Below are 14,879 nucleotides of genomic sequence, written 5' to 3'. Positions count from 1 at the left end.
CCATCCATTCATGCGCTTCATTTGTATCTGTACCTGGTCTCATACTCACCACATACAAATACTAGCTGCGTCCTCATGAATCGCCATCCTTGCCTGCTGGATTTGGCTTGATGTCAAAGTAGCATCTGCACTAAAACTGGGGAAATTGCTGCTTTTATCGTTCCCTTATAAGAGGCAGAATCAAGATCAATCACTTCTTTGGAGCTGTGCCATCCCTCCCCTCAATCCTGTATCTTACTCTGTAACTTCCAGCCTGAACCCACATGAAATCAAAATGAGGCAACACTGCAGCCCCAAAAAAGCTCTATTTCTGGTCAGAAGAGGCAGAATCCAGACCCATCCCTTTATTTGGACCTATGTCATGCCTCTCCTCATTATTAGGGAGGCTTTATAAAACTGGCTGTAAACACCTGCATCTGCACTTTTGCCTGCCTGATCCCACCTGACCTCAAAATGGCATTTGCATTGAAGCCTAGGTGATTGTTGCATGATCAGCCATGTTCAGCTATAGGTGGATCCGTGGTGCTCTACATGGCAACCTCCTCTTTTACATTCACTAGACATTAACATTGAAAGGTTTTCTTTTTGCAGTTTTATATAACGCAACTTCAAACCAAAGGTGTTGCATAAGTACTAGTTACACTGCACAAAGACACATTCATTGTTTTTAGGCACGGGGAGATTCCTCATTGGGGTCATTCATACTTATCAGTGTGTTTTTTGCACAAAAAGTTTCTATCAACATTGCCATCCTCTATAACGTCTTCAGCATTGATACCAGAACTTCCTCCCTTATATTCAGATGGCAGTGGGCTCAGAAATCAAGTTGCGGTCTCATAATCATACATAAACTTTGGCTAGCCTACGCCGTGTTCTCTGCCCTCCATTTGCTAAACTTTGATTCTCTCTCAGAATGGCTTACTTTTTCCACTACTAGTCATGTTACCTTACTATAACTAATATGACCCTTAAAAACATGTCATTGATAGTTTTTGAATCGTCATCTACATATCACATTGCACTGATAACTCAAATCTTGATGATCTCAACCTCCCCCCACATTAGAACACCAGGATCTGGAAATACTTCTTCCAACCACTTTCAGCTATGCTCAGCCTCACTTCACATGCCACCTACCCACCCACATGCACACCAGCAAACTCAGTCTCTAACTCTCGGCCTTCCTTTGACTAAACTAACCACTTTCTCTGAAAATCCAAATAAAAGGAATTTCATGTGGCATTTATCAGACCTTCGATGACATAAACGATCTCTCTTTTGATACTATTGTATATCGTCTTGTCCATTAAATAGACCTGATGGCCCTGGTAGCTCACAGCCAGCAAATATCAAGAATCTTTCCAACCAAAACATTGCTGGAACACACAAAGACACATAACATAGAAAGTGCTACATGTAATGGGCACCCCGCCTCCTACATTGTCTTTGTCAGTTTCTATCTAATGTCCAACTCATCGAAAATCATGATGGTCTCTCTGCAAGTATATCTATAGGGCTAGTGGAAGACATGGTTGTAGCATTTTCAATACAGTTCTGGATTTATCAGACTTCCCGCATTCTGCTACATAATGTATACATTCCTCCAAATATAATTTCTAGCTCAATGATTAGACCACAATTAATAAACAGAATGGGCAACACTTGGGGCAAAGGTTACTCAATCACTTTTCAATTATTTACTGCTGAATTGAGGTATTAAACTTGCACTAATGAAATGAAATGTTACCCAGACAGAACTAGCGGGCCCATTTGATGGGCAGGGGATGACCTTTTGTCTGCAGGGTGAAAAATAGTGAAATATTTGAATGCAATTCGAATATAGGGGAACAACGATTGTTCCTTGTTCACTCTTTTAACTTCATAAGTCATGCAGATTCATGTTACACCACAGACCTTGATGTCGAAGCAGTAGTTATTTCAAGTGGGAGCTATGAGTACAGAGACATACCAAACATTTGACTTATGTTTTTAAATCTAACAGACTATGCTCATTTGTTATTTAAACAAGTGGGCTGTACTATTGTTTCTTTATGGAAACAGGTACTTCTGTAGGCCCACAGTGTGGCCAAGGAGTGGAACCACCATTTAAAGTCGGTTTTAAAACATAATTGGGAAACAAAGTGTAAAACAGGAACTCTTTAAATTGCATGAGGTGTATATGTGGGCTTATCTGCTTATTTCAATATTGTAAATGTTACAGCAACCATCCTATTGCAGAATGAATGAATTTGCGAGTAAAATTATGTTCCTATTCATCCATACAAGTTAAATCATTATTTGTTGGTGAATAAAACATTTCTGTAGCATGTGATGAATGCACACACCTTTCTTGCTTAATAAAACATAGTATTTTACACAAAGGCAATATGTATTTTAAAAACGACGTAGTGTGATAACTTTCCCACAAAGTTTTCTGAAGTGTGTTGCATAATTCCCCACTAATTTAATCATCTCTGCCACATCATTTTATCCTCCACTGCCACATAATTCCCGTGGCTCTCTTTATACTTATATTTCACGTCCCCATTACTGTACCAGTCTCACACGAATTACACCTATGAATGGCAAACTTCTATACATGAAGATTGGCGGCACGCAACACAACTAGTTGAAAGTGCAATTCCATTTTTTTTTGGATTAATGGAAAAGAAATGTTCAAAGAATAGTTTTCACGAGGTCACAACAGTGATTTTCATTGCCTTTCTGAAAGCACTCTTCTGTCCGCAGTGTTACTTGGAGTCAGGGAAATGCATGCATTTTAGATCATCTAATGGCCTATTGCTTTTAACACCGACAACATGTAACTTGTTCGTGCCTTGTGCAATTCCATACAACACAACACGGCAGACAGTCTGAGCCAGATAGTTCCCAGCCGTGTAAATATTTAACAAGGAAGGACAGAGAGTGCATTTCAGAGCTTTGAAAGGATATGCTCATTCGACTCACAAACTTCTCATGAGGGTCATCTGTTTTGGGGAAATGCTGGATGTCCTTTTCCAGGCGATTGATCTGCAATTCCATTGCATCCAGGCTGCTCTTGAGATTCTGGGCAGAAACTAATGGAAAAAACACAGAGATAACATTAAAATCTTCAGCAACTTTCGATTTAACACAAAAAGGCATCGGAGTAGAAGGTACTGTGCTCCATAGGTACAGGGAAAAAATCATTAAGAAGGTTCTCATTTTTCTGAATTACTGCTCATAAAATTCTACCCATCATAAAATAAGTGAGAAAGTGTAATATAATAAGCCCAATCATCATGTTTAATGTTGGAATGTCACCACTTTATTCAGCCATTAGTTCAAATAAATCCATTTTTATTTAAATGTATTGATGGGAATCCTAATATTTCATTCTTTCAAATCTAATTCGAAGATTAAAGCGAATCCACGGTTCAAAGCGATGATACCTTATTAATGCATGCACTTGGCCGTATAAATGATTTAAGGATAAATGATATGAAGAAAGATCAAATGTTTTTCTTTTATTTTAATATAGGAATTCTTATAAAGCATCCTATATGAAAGTTTCTTTCCAGAGCTAGAATTTTTACATCGACTGTCGGTGGCTGGGAATCTCCAGATGCATTTCAAAAGTCAACGAGGCTCATTGATGTAAGGGGGTGCATAGTTCACCTTGTAATATTGGGGTCTGGGGGTCTCTGTACAGCTGACCCACATTAGAGAAAAGGTATGTGCAAATTGCCAACAAGCTCTTAGTCCTTTATTATATACAATGAGATCTTCACCTAAGCACCTGAATCAGAGATTATTAAAGCATTTTCTCTCCCCATAGAGCAATTATATTTAGCTGGGAACTAGATTGAGCTCTTGGTGTGCCATGTTCTTTTCCTTGCTGGCTTTTTTCTCTGTTTACTAATCGGAAGAAACCAAAAATGAGATTTTATAAACTGTATTGCAACCAGTGCCCACTTCGTGAATAAAACATATAACTGGTAGATGTATCAACACATGCTCATGTAAAGGGTGCCTTTACATCTAGCCTGATTCCGTTTTTTACACTCCTTGTGTGATCAACAGCAAATGTGTTCATCATTTTCCTATGTGGCTCCAGCACAAAGATCACATAAATTAGTTTTAATATCATTTTCTTTACCGTACCCTATGTAGCAGAGCAGTTGTACAGGTATGGTGCCAGTTACTAAGTAAAATAGACTGCAATTACACTAATTGCGTTACTGAATATTTACTGTTTATATCAAGAGCTGGTTAAGTCAACAGGCCAGGCCCTGAACCAATGTATTTCGCTTTTATTCTGTGTGTGTTTATGTGCATTTATTTGTTTCCCCTAATCATACAAAGGGTGCATAAGGTATTGTAAATAACATTGTGATATAAATAAGATAAGAACTGTAAGCAATGAAAGAAAAGTGAAACCAAAGTGAATGATAATAAAACCATATACGTATACATATATACAAGGTATTAATTTATTATCCTAGACTCATCCATTAATGTAGAAATAGGTGTAGGTCATTAGCACAAAAGTGGTGATAGATACCAAGGGGAGAAATGTTATTACACAGACATGCAATGTAAGGAGCGAATACAAGGGACTTAAGAATGTGGTGGAAGCTGACATCATATGGGGGTTGCAATCAAGAAGGTTTGCCCACGTATCAAAGTATGCTTTGTTGGATTAGTCATTGCTAAATTCACAATCATAATGTTATTAGAATAACATCAAACTACTGGTTTACATGTTTCTCTGTTGCTGGAGTAGCCACGGTGAGCATGTCATACTAGTCATATTGATTCTGGAGTTAAAATCTCACAGGTGGTTATCATGACAGTTATATTTGTTTTGCTAATTGTTCATAGCTAAAATATATCCATTATTCTGTTTCTATGGGAGCAGGTTCATGCACAGACGCAAGTCCCTCTTTCACTTTAAGTGCGGATTCTAGTGTGGCACCAAGTTTTTCCTTGCACTCAGATTCTGACAGTTACATGATTCAATCAACATCAGTTTTGTTTATTAACTTTATGGTTGAAATTCCAAGGCACAACCAAGTCCACATTTTTCTAGCGTTAGTCTTCTTCCTTGCACAAATCTACATTTATTAATATGGGAGAGGGACATGGGAGCGGGCCATCCTTTGCGCTATTTCTATTTATAGCCTTACAACACATCCTTATGCCTATATTTAAAAGAGTTAATGGTTGTTTTTATATGGTCATTCTGACTTCTCTACATATAGTCATTCTGACTTCTCCCCATATTGTAATTGATGTTGTACTTGTGGTGCTAGACGTATGTAGCTACCAGATATTGTTTGAATGTGCTACGTTGCAGCTCATGGTTCAGAAAACATGAGATGCTTGTACGTAGGGCAGCAAAGACAAAGGGATCTGCTGGTCTTTGCTGAGACAGCATATCTAGGAGGGGCTTATGCTTCCTGGAGGTGAGAAGTAAAGAACAGCAAGTGTGTGTGGAGCAAGACAACAATTCCTCAGTTGACATTTGGGTATACTATTTTACCTGAGAGGGTGAACAAATGTGTCAGTGTGTAAAGAGTGAGTGAGATTATTTTAAAGCATTCACTACATGGGGAACCCCCTGGTGGCCGAACTTGGGAGAAAGGTAGGAAACCGTTATTCTTAAGACAAACATTTTTGAAACTAGAGAATGGGAAAAGCCGTCTTGCTTTTTTCTCTAGATCGTGCCAAGTATAACTAATAGATATTTCACCAACTCTTCTGATATTTAAGAAAGATAGATGTAAAGCAGGTAGATACACACATTCTGTTTGTTATTGTATTTTAAATAATAACTATAAAAAAACATGGCAATGTTTTACAATATGCAGGTTGTAATGAAGCAAACACGTACTATTCAAGTTCTATACATAGAAAGGATCTTTAGAAGTCATTTTACAAATGCACTACATGCTTTAGTTTTTACAAGTTTGTTTTTCATGCCAAATATTATTCAGTGGCCTGCAAAAATCGTACCAGGAGAGGAAACCTACAGCTTTAATTTAAGAGGATGGTATTAAAACGACTCAACACCAAAACATAAGCCCTTTTATGTTTTTTAGCCCCAGCTTTTGACATCATGCTAAATTTCTTATTTTCACACATATTTACAAAGTGGAAATCCCTTACAGCATGTAAAGCGTGCAGCATATATTGTACTTTTTTTGTATTAAACTTTATGCAATGACAAAAAAGGGCTTGCAAAGCTCAATGTATGGATTTTCAAAGAATGTCATGTCACCTATATCCGTGTTGTAGATCCGTAACAGTTAAAATGACAAATTTAGAGAAAACAATTATGCTAGGACTGCAACTATGTGGCATCAAGGCGCACAGTTTAGAGCTACATGACACTCCTCGTATCTTAAAGATGTCCTAATAGGTCCAGTCAAAGATTACCTGAAATCATGTCTATTAAAATACATGTATGACGTCTGGTATGCGTTACAACTTCTCAGCCTGCAAATACTCGTGGTTAACCAGGAAGTACCACCTCAAATAAGTAAATAACCTCTCAATTTCAGCCTTTTAATTTTAAGTTTGAATGTCCATAAGTCTCAGGGGGTGCTACTCCTGGGACTGATCTGGGGTGGATTCTCTACAAGATGGCCACTCAACCGGCCATTCTAAACTACTTTGGGAAGGCCATTTGAGCAGATCCATCTGATTGCTGTTTGGTTTGCAGGCCCTCCTACTGTCGAATTTTCTTTTCAATGAGGGCATTAGTGGCTCAAGTTAGCTGTCCTTCACTATCGTGTTTGGTATTTGACTTTCCCCCTGATTCACTAATCATGCTGAGTAATCTTTACATTCTTTCAGAACGTTTCCATATTGTGAGCCACACAAAATGCACTCTGATTTGAAAGAAGCCTTTACCCATTATTTGGTTAGGCTACTGGGCCAATTAGTCCCATTTCTGTGCTTTCATATGATTAGTTCACCCTTTTCTCTTTGCCTTTCCTGCCTCAGCAATTCTGAACTAAACTGACTTAGAAAAGGAAATGTGATGTCCCTTCACTGACAGTTGTGCCTATGGCAATCGAGTTAAAAGAGATGAAAAGTCTAAGCCCCATAACAATCAGTCCATATATAGTAATCTATTTCCATGGCCAATAGCCAATGACACCCACTGGCCAACAGTCAATCGCTAGTATCACCAGAATGGTCAAATAGAACACAGCAAATTAGTTCCTTAAGCTTATGCTATCATGATTATTTAGAGGATCGCTCACTTTGTGAGACCGCTGTAAACTGCAAAAGCCAAAACTATTGGGCACCAGCTAAGATGAATAAATAATGAGGTATACCTTCTGTGCAGCCATAAAAAGATGCCTCAATAATTTTTTTTTACCTGTATCGCAATGCTGCCTAAATGCATCACTAAATACCACCACCTTCTCGTAGGTATCGTAGGTAATTTTTCAGTTTAAGAAGTTTCAAAAGACTGACACAAACTTGCCAAGATAAAGATTAAATGTTTTTTTACAACACAATTCCTTAACAATCCAGGTAACCCAGATTTGGGGGTCTGACATTATAATGGTAATACTGATCTATCTTTCAGCTTCCACTCATAACATTAGTAACCCTAAAGTCATAAAGAGGTTCCTTTCATGTATCCCATTATTTAAATATTCACTCACATATTGTGTGCTTGTATTTGCTTTTGATTACAGTGTAAGTGGGATACTACCCCACTACCTCTGCATCTTTCACTGGTCCAGTTTAGAAGTAGAATAAAAGATGTGTCACTTGCATTATATTGTTAACTATGGAAATTGAAGTGACACAGTTCTTCTACCATTACCATCTTGGAAGCCAATATAGGCTCCATGTTTTTGAATAGAACTTTGGGCATGATTTTATAACTTAGAGTTCAAATGTCCCACACGTGGATGTTTTCTTACATGGAAAGGCACTCTGTCTGTGAACAAGTGCATATTTAATTAGTTTGCTTACAGAAAACCAAACATAGGAAGACTTAAATCAATTCTTTGATAATGGTATTTGCTGTTTCTGTAATATGATATTATGTTTCAAATTGCAGTATTAGTGTTTCTTAACTTCTCTTAGAATTATAATTATGCAAGTTTATAATAATGAAGATGCCTGGATGAAGTTTGTCTTTCACAGGCTCTTACAGTCTATCTGTAAAAGAGCCCAGTGCCCACAATACCTGATTCACAAAACATTTATGATAAATTACATTGAGAGCCACAGAAAAATGGACTTACAGTCAGAATTTTTAAAGTGCTGATTTATGGAATTAAGAGTTAAGGATATTTCTGACCATATATCACACTTAAAACTAAGGAAAATCTACCAGTGTTTCTTCTGCTGCAACCATATGATTCGGGTGGTAACATGAGTGTTCACAGAGGGGAAATAGAATGTTGACCATCTAGAGTTTGCTGAGCACCAACAAATGTGTAATTTCTGGACTTTCACAGCCAATTCCAGTTACTGTTTAGACTCAATGTGTTAATTTTAGAGTTTATTTTTTAAATACTGTTTATTGGTTTTCATAAGTTTTAATATTTAACCATAGCATTATTTAGCGTGCATATTTTCATCCAAACAGATACAGAAAGTGTATGGATACAGAAAGGTTTACATGTATCATTATATTGACAAGCATACCAGTGTCACAACGTTAATTGCGTTACTGGGTCTTTCAATTGCATGCATAATACAGTAACATTTTCAGTAAACATTTATGAAAAGCTGTTCTATAAATTAATTCATGTACATGGTGTCTGCTGTTGTTAGGCGCGATTCTATTTTCAACCTAATGCATTTACTTATCTAGAGTCCTGGGTATGAAAGGCAGGTTTGATGTAGGTACTGTGTGGCGCATATCAGTGCAGGTTGTTCCTAATGTCACTGAATTTACATCCGGGCCATGGGGGGGCCAGTTGCGTTCTCGAGGCCCTGTTGCGATGTGCTATTTGTCACGCTTAATTTTGTTTCTACATAGGCTAAATATGTATGCCAATACATCGGGGTTGCAAAGGAGGGCGTGTGTGACACGGTGATTTGGAGAGTCTCGTGTTCCGCCACCAGTGCCCTACGGAGGTCGGCGAGCCAAGTGGTGATAAAATGCGCCACTGTCGATTTCCAGGTCATGGCTAGTCTGTGCTTCTTCCGGCCGAGTGCCAGGTCCAAAAATGTGTTGAGATTCTGGCAGCAAGCATTTCATTTTGTTATGGCTAATATGAAGTGTGAATCCCTGGACCGTGACCTCTGTTTCCGTTGCCTCTGATATTATCGTGGCTATGTCTGCCCAGTATGTCGCTATTTGGGGACAGGACATGACCATGTGGGAGAATGTGGCCTCTGGACTCTGGCACCGGGGGCATATGTCGATAGACGTAGCATACATTTGCGCCAGCCTGTGTGGAGCTAGATATGTGTGATGGAGATAATTGTATTGCGTATATTTTATTCTGGTGTTTGTAGATATAACATTGGGGACCCCGATGCATTGCAGCCATTGTTTGTTTGTGATCGAAACTGCTAGTGCCTTGTCCCAGTACTCATTCAGTGGCGCCAGCATGAGCAATGCATCCGGCCTTAAGGAGTTGTATAGCATGGTAATCGCCTTCCTGCCCGCGCAGCTGTGATGAGTACCTGTAGTGTGCTGAAGGTTGTAGGTTCAGTTTCCGAATTACCCCACGTATGCGTCAACTGATGCATGAGTGTTGCAGACAGCAAGAAGGTCCCAGGGGACACCCTGTAATCGTCCGACAGTGTTTCAAAGTCACCCAGATTTGAGTCTGTGTATAGGTCGCCCCAAGTATTGAGGCCAATGGCCACCCCCTCTGCCATTTCCGGCCTCTTGAGGCAGGTGTATGCGCCAGGTGTTATTTCGAGAGGGAGATTTGGAGCGTATGGTGGGGGTTCATGTCTGCTTAGTACATCACTCATCCAGCTTCTACGGGCCGCTTCTATGAAAATATTTCCCTGCATCTTCTGTGCTAATGTTTTGGAGCCGAAAAACCACTCCAACATTTCGGGTTGTCGAAGACCCAGAGCACCTGGGTCCAATTCGGCAAGGTTGCAGCGTTCATATTTGGGCATCCCCAGACCTCCATCGTCTATAGGAAGGTGGAGCTTCGAGAGGATGACCCTGGCCCTGGATTTGCCACAGACTAAGGATGTGAGGAGTCACTGCAGATCTCTGAATAATTTGCTAGGGAGATGAAAGGGGAAGGCTGTGAAGAAATACAGAAATCTAGGGAGTAGGACCATTTTAGATATTGCAATGCGATCCATTGGGGATACGGGTAGCTCAGTCCAGAATGGGAGAGTAGCGCGGGCATTAGCGATCACCCTACCTAAATTCCTTTCTATCAGGTGTCTCTGCGTATGGGAAACTTGCACACACAGGTACGTAAAAGAGTCACAGGACCAGGCAAGAGGGGCATTGGGTAAGCCCGTCCTTTGTTTTGCGGACAGAGGTGTCATTGGAAATAGTAATGATTTATTCCAATTCACCTTCAGGCCTGAAATGCACCTGTGATTATTGAACAGGCCTATCAAGTCTTGTAAAATCGCCTGTTGGCCACATAGGTAGACCAGTGCATTGTCTGCGTATAATGAGACAATGTGCCATTGATTGCAAGCCCTGATACTCCAGTCAACAACATGGCTATGGAGACCAGACGCCAAAGGCTCCATGGCCAGGGCAAAAATAATTGGTGATAGGGGGCAACCCTATCTGGTGCCCCGTTCTATCTGAAAGGGTTTGGAAATGATCCGGCCTGTCTTCACGCGTGCACATTGTGTGGTATACAACAGCGTCACCCACCGCAAAAACTGACGACCCATGCCATATCCTGCCAAAACGGCATGCAGATAGTCCCATCCCAGAGTGTCAATAGCTTTCTCGATATCCAGGTAGGCTAATCACATCGGGCCCACCTCGGTTCACACCCAATCCAGCAGTTTGAAGAGACAACGGAGATTTAAGCTTGTGTTCCGGCCTGGGATGATGCACTAGAAGCTGAACCACTTTGAGAAGTCTGTTGGCCAGCACTCTGCCCAATTTTTTTATAGTCTGAATTCAGGAGTGATAGTTGGCGATATGAGCTCATCTTCAGTCGGTCTTTGCCAGGCTTAAGCAGTACTACCAGTACTGCCTCCCAGAGAGATGGTGGTAGCACACCGCGATCAAACGCCTCTTGGTAGAGGCGATGTAAGTTTGGTGTCAATTGCGTGTTAAACAATACATAAAGCTCTAAAGTCCATCCGTCCCCCCGGGGTTTTACCTCTAACCAGCTGCTGGATTGCCTCGGTAATTTCGTCTGTCAATATGAGTGACTCAAGGGCATTGTAGTATGTATGAGGGATTTTAGGGAGGGTGATACGTCTATGGAAGTGTTGTAGCTCCTGCTGCTCAAGGTGGGCAGGAGCCATATATAACACGGCATAATATTTATGGAAGGAACTATTGATCCCTTCTTGCGTTCAGTTGGCCGTCGGGGGCATAGATGGCTGTTATAGGAGTTGGGGAAATTTCATTTTTCAGCAGCCATGCTAGTGTCTTACCTGCTTTATCTCCCTCAGTGTGTTGTATAGCAAGATATCGTTTATAGTCCAGGGCGCACAGTCGGTGCACTACTATTTTGTGGAATAGCTGAGCTTTGGTTCATAAAGGTATACTGTGTGGATCTGTGAGGGAGAGAGGCTCATGACTTTGAATTTCGGCTTCTAAATCTCGCAGCTCTTTAATAAGGGGCATGGGCAAGCCGAATACATCTTTAATTACATGTCCACGCAAAACTACCTTGAATGCATCCCGTTCCATACTGACATGGGATGCCGAGCCTTCGTTGGTTTGAAAGTATGTCTTGATGGATTTCAAAAGGGAAGAGCGCAGTGCAGCGTTTTTAAGGGCCTCTATAGGGAGACGCCACATTGGGATACTGGCTCTAGGTGCACCCCACATTAACTGCAACTGCATGGGGCTATGGTCCGAAAGTGTACAGGTGAGGCATTCTACTTGGGTAACCAAGTGCCAGGGCCAAGCAATATATTTGTATGTATAGGTCGTGTAGCCGCGAATAGTGTGAATACACCCACTCTGTGGGATATTTGCCTCGTCAAGCATCCAGCAGATGCATGTTGTCAAGGTCGGGAGTGCAGTTGTAGTCTCTGCTTCAGTAAGTGGGCGCTGACGGGTCACGCAGTAATGACGGGGACAGTGTGTGTAAGTATGTGGACTGAGCCGTATTTGGTACGTATTATATTAGCACCACTGGGGAGCCATCCAGGAGTCCCTCCAGTATTGCATAATGGCTGTTCGGATCTGTGCGTGTGTGGAGCGTCTGTAGCGGAGTCCCGGGTACCACCCATATCAGAGTACCCCTTGCGTTTCCAGAGTATGTGGTCCCAACTACTGTGCCCTCCAACATTTGCGCAAAGATATGACAGTTTGCACAGTCAGGTGCGTCTCTTGGAGGAGCGCTATGGAGATCCTACACCTGCACATATATTGGTATATTGGTATACCCTATGTCGTTCGGCATACCCCGCCAGCCCACAGACATTCCACGTAATTAAAGGCAATTGGTTACCCTGCATCTCTTATTTTTGTTGTGTATAACCTGGGAAGTGTAAACAATGTACTGGTCAGTGGGGACCAGCCATAAGGATGTAGCCTGCCGGCAGAGACAGGAATCCCTTGTGACGCTGCTAGAGTGCATTTAGTGTACAGCAAGTGTGAATTATTAATCTGAATAGAACGTGTATGAAAGCTTTGGTACCCAACTACCGAACCCAGGCCAGTTTGCCAACAGGCAAATGGCCATCCGCACCTAATTGCAAAAGACCTTAAAAGAACGTAATTATAATCTAACTGTAGTAGATAAAAGTACAGAAGAAAAGATGAAGAGAGAATAGTCATGGAAAACATCGTCTAGGTAGTTCTGTAACCGACACTTCTCATGAGTGAGGTGTGGAGATGTGATAAGTTTAAGATGCCTGCTTTGATAGCGAGTACTTGCTTAGGCCAGAGTTTGTCTAGTGTAGCGTATTTTGGACTGCAGTGTCAGTTCTGTACGCAATGGCGGCATTCACCGTGACTGATTGTGCATTTGAGACATACAGCATTGGATTACATCAAGTCATCTGTGGTCTGCTGGGTCACATCAGTTCCCCCTCCCAGCACCGCCATCCGCTTCTACTCCGTTAATAGGTAGTTGTGCTCTGCTGTGATGTCTGTTTCTGATTCCGATTGCGGAGGTGATTCAGCATTTGCGTGTTTCTCCGCACTTCTGACCACCTGCGCTCTCTCCTTCGATGCCTGAGCTTTGGTGGGGCGCCGCAGTTGACCACCACCGCACATGCCACGCTGCCTGCGGGGCTGCCATTTCAGAGCATACTTTACTTCATGATCCCTCAGGATTTTTTTGACTTCCAGGAATGAGGACCTGTGGCGCTGCTCCGCTAGCGTGTAGTCCAGGTATATATGCACTACAGCATTCTCAACCTTTCACGGCCAGCGGACCCTTGTCACCTGCAAGATATGGTCTCTGTCTTGGTAGTTGGATAGGTGCGCAATTACCGGTCTGAGAGGGTTTCCTGGGTGAAGGGGTCTGCCCGGCACCCTGTGAGACCTTTCCACTGAGAAGAACTTTGAGTGCTTGCCCTTCAGTATTGCTTCAGAGAACCAGGCCAACGATGCGCACATTGTTCCTCCGGGACCTGCTTTCCTGATCTTCGCCCAATTTCTTAAGTGCTCCACCTCTCTTTGCTGTGACTTTATTTGCTCTGATGTTGTGGCTAGCATAGGTCTCATAGTCGCCAGGGTCGACTCAATTTTTCCGACCCTATCTTTCAGTTTTTTATGATCTGTGAGCAGGAATCCCAGCTCCGTACATAGAGAGTCTATTTTGGGGCCCAGTGTTGTTTTTATGTCCATTACAGCTGCCAAAAACTCATCAAAACGGTGCAAATGGTCTGGTTGGACTATTGATGCCGGCTTCGTGGATTGGGCAGCATTGGCAGGGGGACCTCCATCTCCAGCGCACCCCCAGTCAGGGCCTGGGCCTGTCCACCTTAGTTTTACCCATTATGGGCGAGGAAGGTGTGCACTGTTCCAGACCGCCAGGAGATGAAAGTGAAGGGGCTCCGGTACCGCAGTGCCGTCCGCAACACACTGCCCCTGGGCCCTCTCAAGACCCTTGGTCAGCCCCGATTGATTGGCTGATGTATAGAGATGAGGTCCCAGGCTCAGTGGGTGCCCCGGTCACCTTGCCTGACCAGGCGCCCCCCCACCCCAAGTCTTTTCTGTGTCTTTAAATCTTTTCTCCTCTTATCTTTGCCCTCCTATGTTCTGGGCTCCATAGGATTGGGCAGGCTGCATGTGCCACATCAGCTTTATCGGAGTCAGCCCTGTAGGAGGGTAAGCTTACTGAGTCCTGCAGGTTACAGATGGGGCAGATCACTCTCCCCGGGGGAGGAATGCAGGTCAGATTTCTCTACGCCCGCCTGTACCACCATGCACGGTCTGGATCCAACCACCGTGCATAGCCGCTCGACACAGGACCCCCTCAGACGCCGCAGACGCCCACCGCGCCACCCGGGTCCCGCTCCTTACCTGGTGCCGTCACAGGCCGCGGCCTCCGCATCAACCCGAGCAGGCCTCCCAGAAGCTGAGCAGACATGTTGGGGCACCCAGCCCGCTCCGGGCACGAGCGAGGCCATGCTCCACTCTGCCATGTCCCACAGAGGCACTCCAAACAGATACGGGCACCAGTGTCTGGGAAGTGCTCCTCACGTCCCGCGGGGCACCTCCGGAGCCACACACCTGGCAACAGAGCTCGGAGATCGGGCCACGATAGACGAGCAGGCCT

The 14,879-nt window shown here is 42.8% G+C and overlaps 1 protein-coding gene across 4 annotated transcripts in view; it reads right to left on the bottom strand.

Moving 5' to 3' along the window:
* DIAPH2 (diaphanous related formin 2) overlaps positions 1-14,879 on the bottom strand; it is a 3,515,124-nt gene that overhangs the window by 893,360 nt on the left and 2,606,885 nt on the right. For all 4 annotated transcript variants that reach the window (XM_085607750.1, XM_085607751.1, XM_085607752.1 and 1 more), the window contains one exon: positions 2,954-3,077. In XM_085607750.1, the coding sequence (XP_085463876.1) occupies positions 2,954-3,077 (124 nt within the window). The remainder of the gene's footprint in view (positions 1-2,953; positions 3,078-14,879) is intronic.

This window comes from Triturus cristatus, chromosome 5_2, assembly GCF_964204655.1.
Source record: "Triturus cristatus chromosome 5_2, aTriCri1.1, whole genome shotgun sequence".
Classification (NCBI taxonomy): Eukaryota; Metazoa; Chordata; class Amphibia; order Caudata; family Salamandridae; genus Triturus; species Triturus cristatus.
Note: the sequence above shows the minus strand (reverse complement) of the source record. Positions and strands in the feature narration are given on the sequence as shown.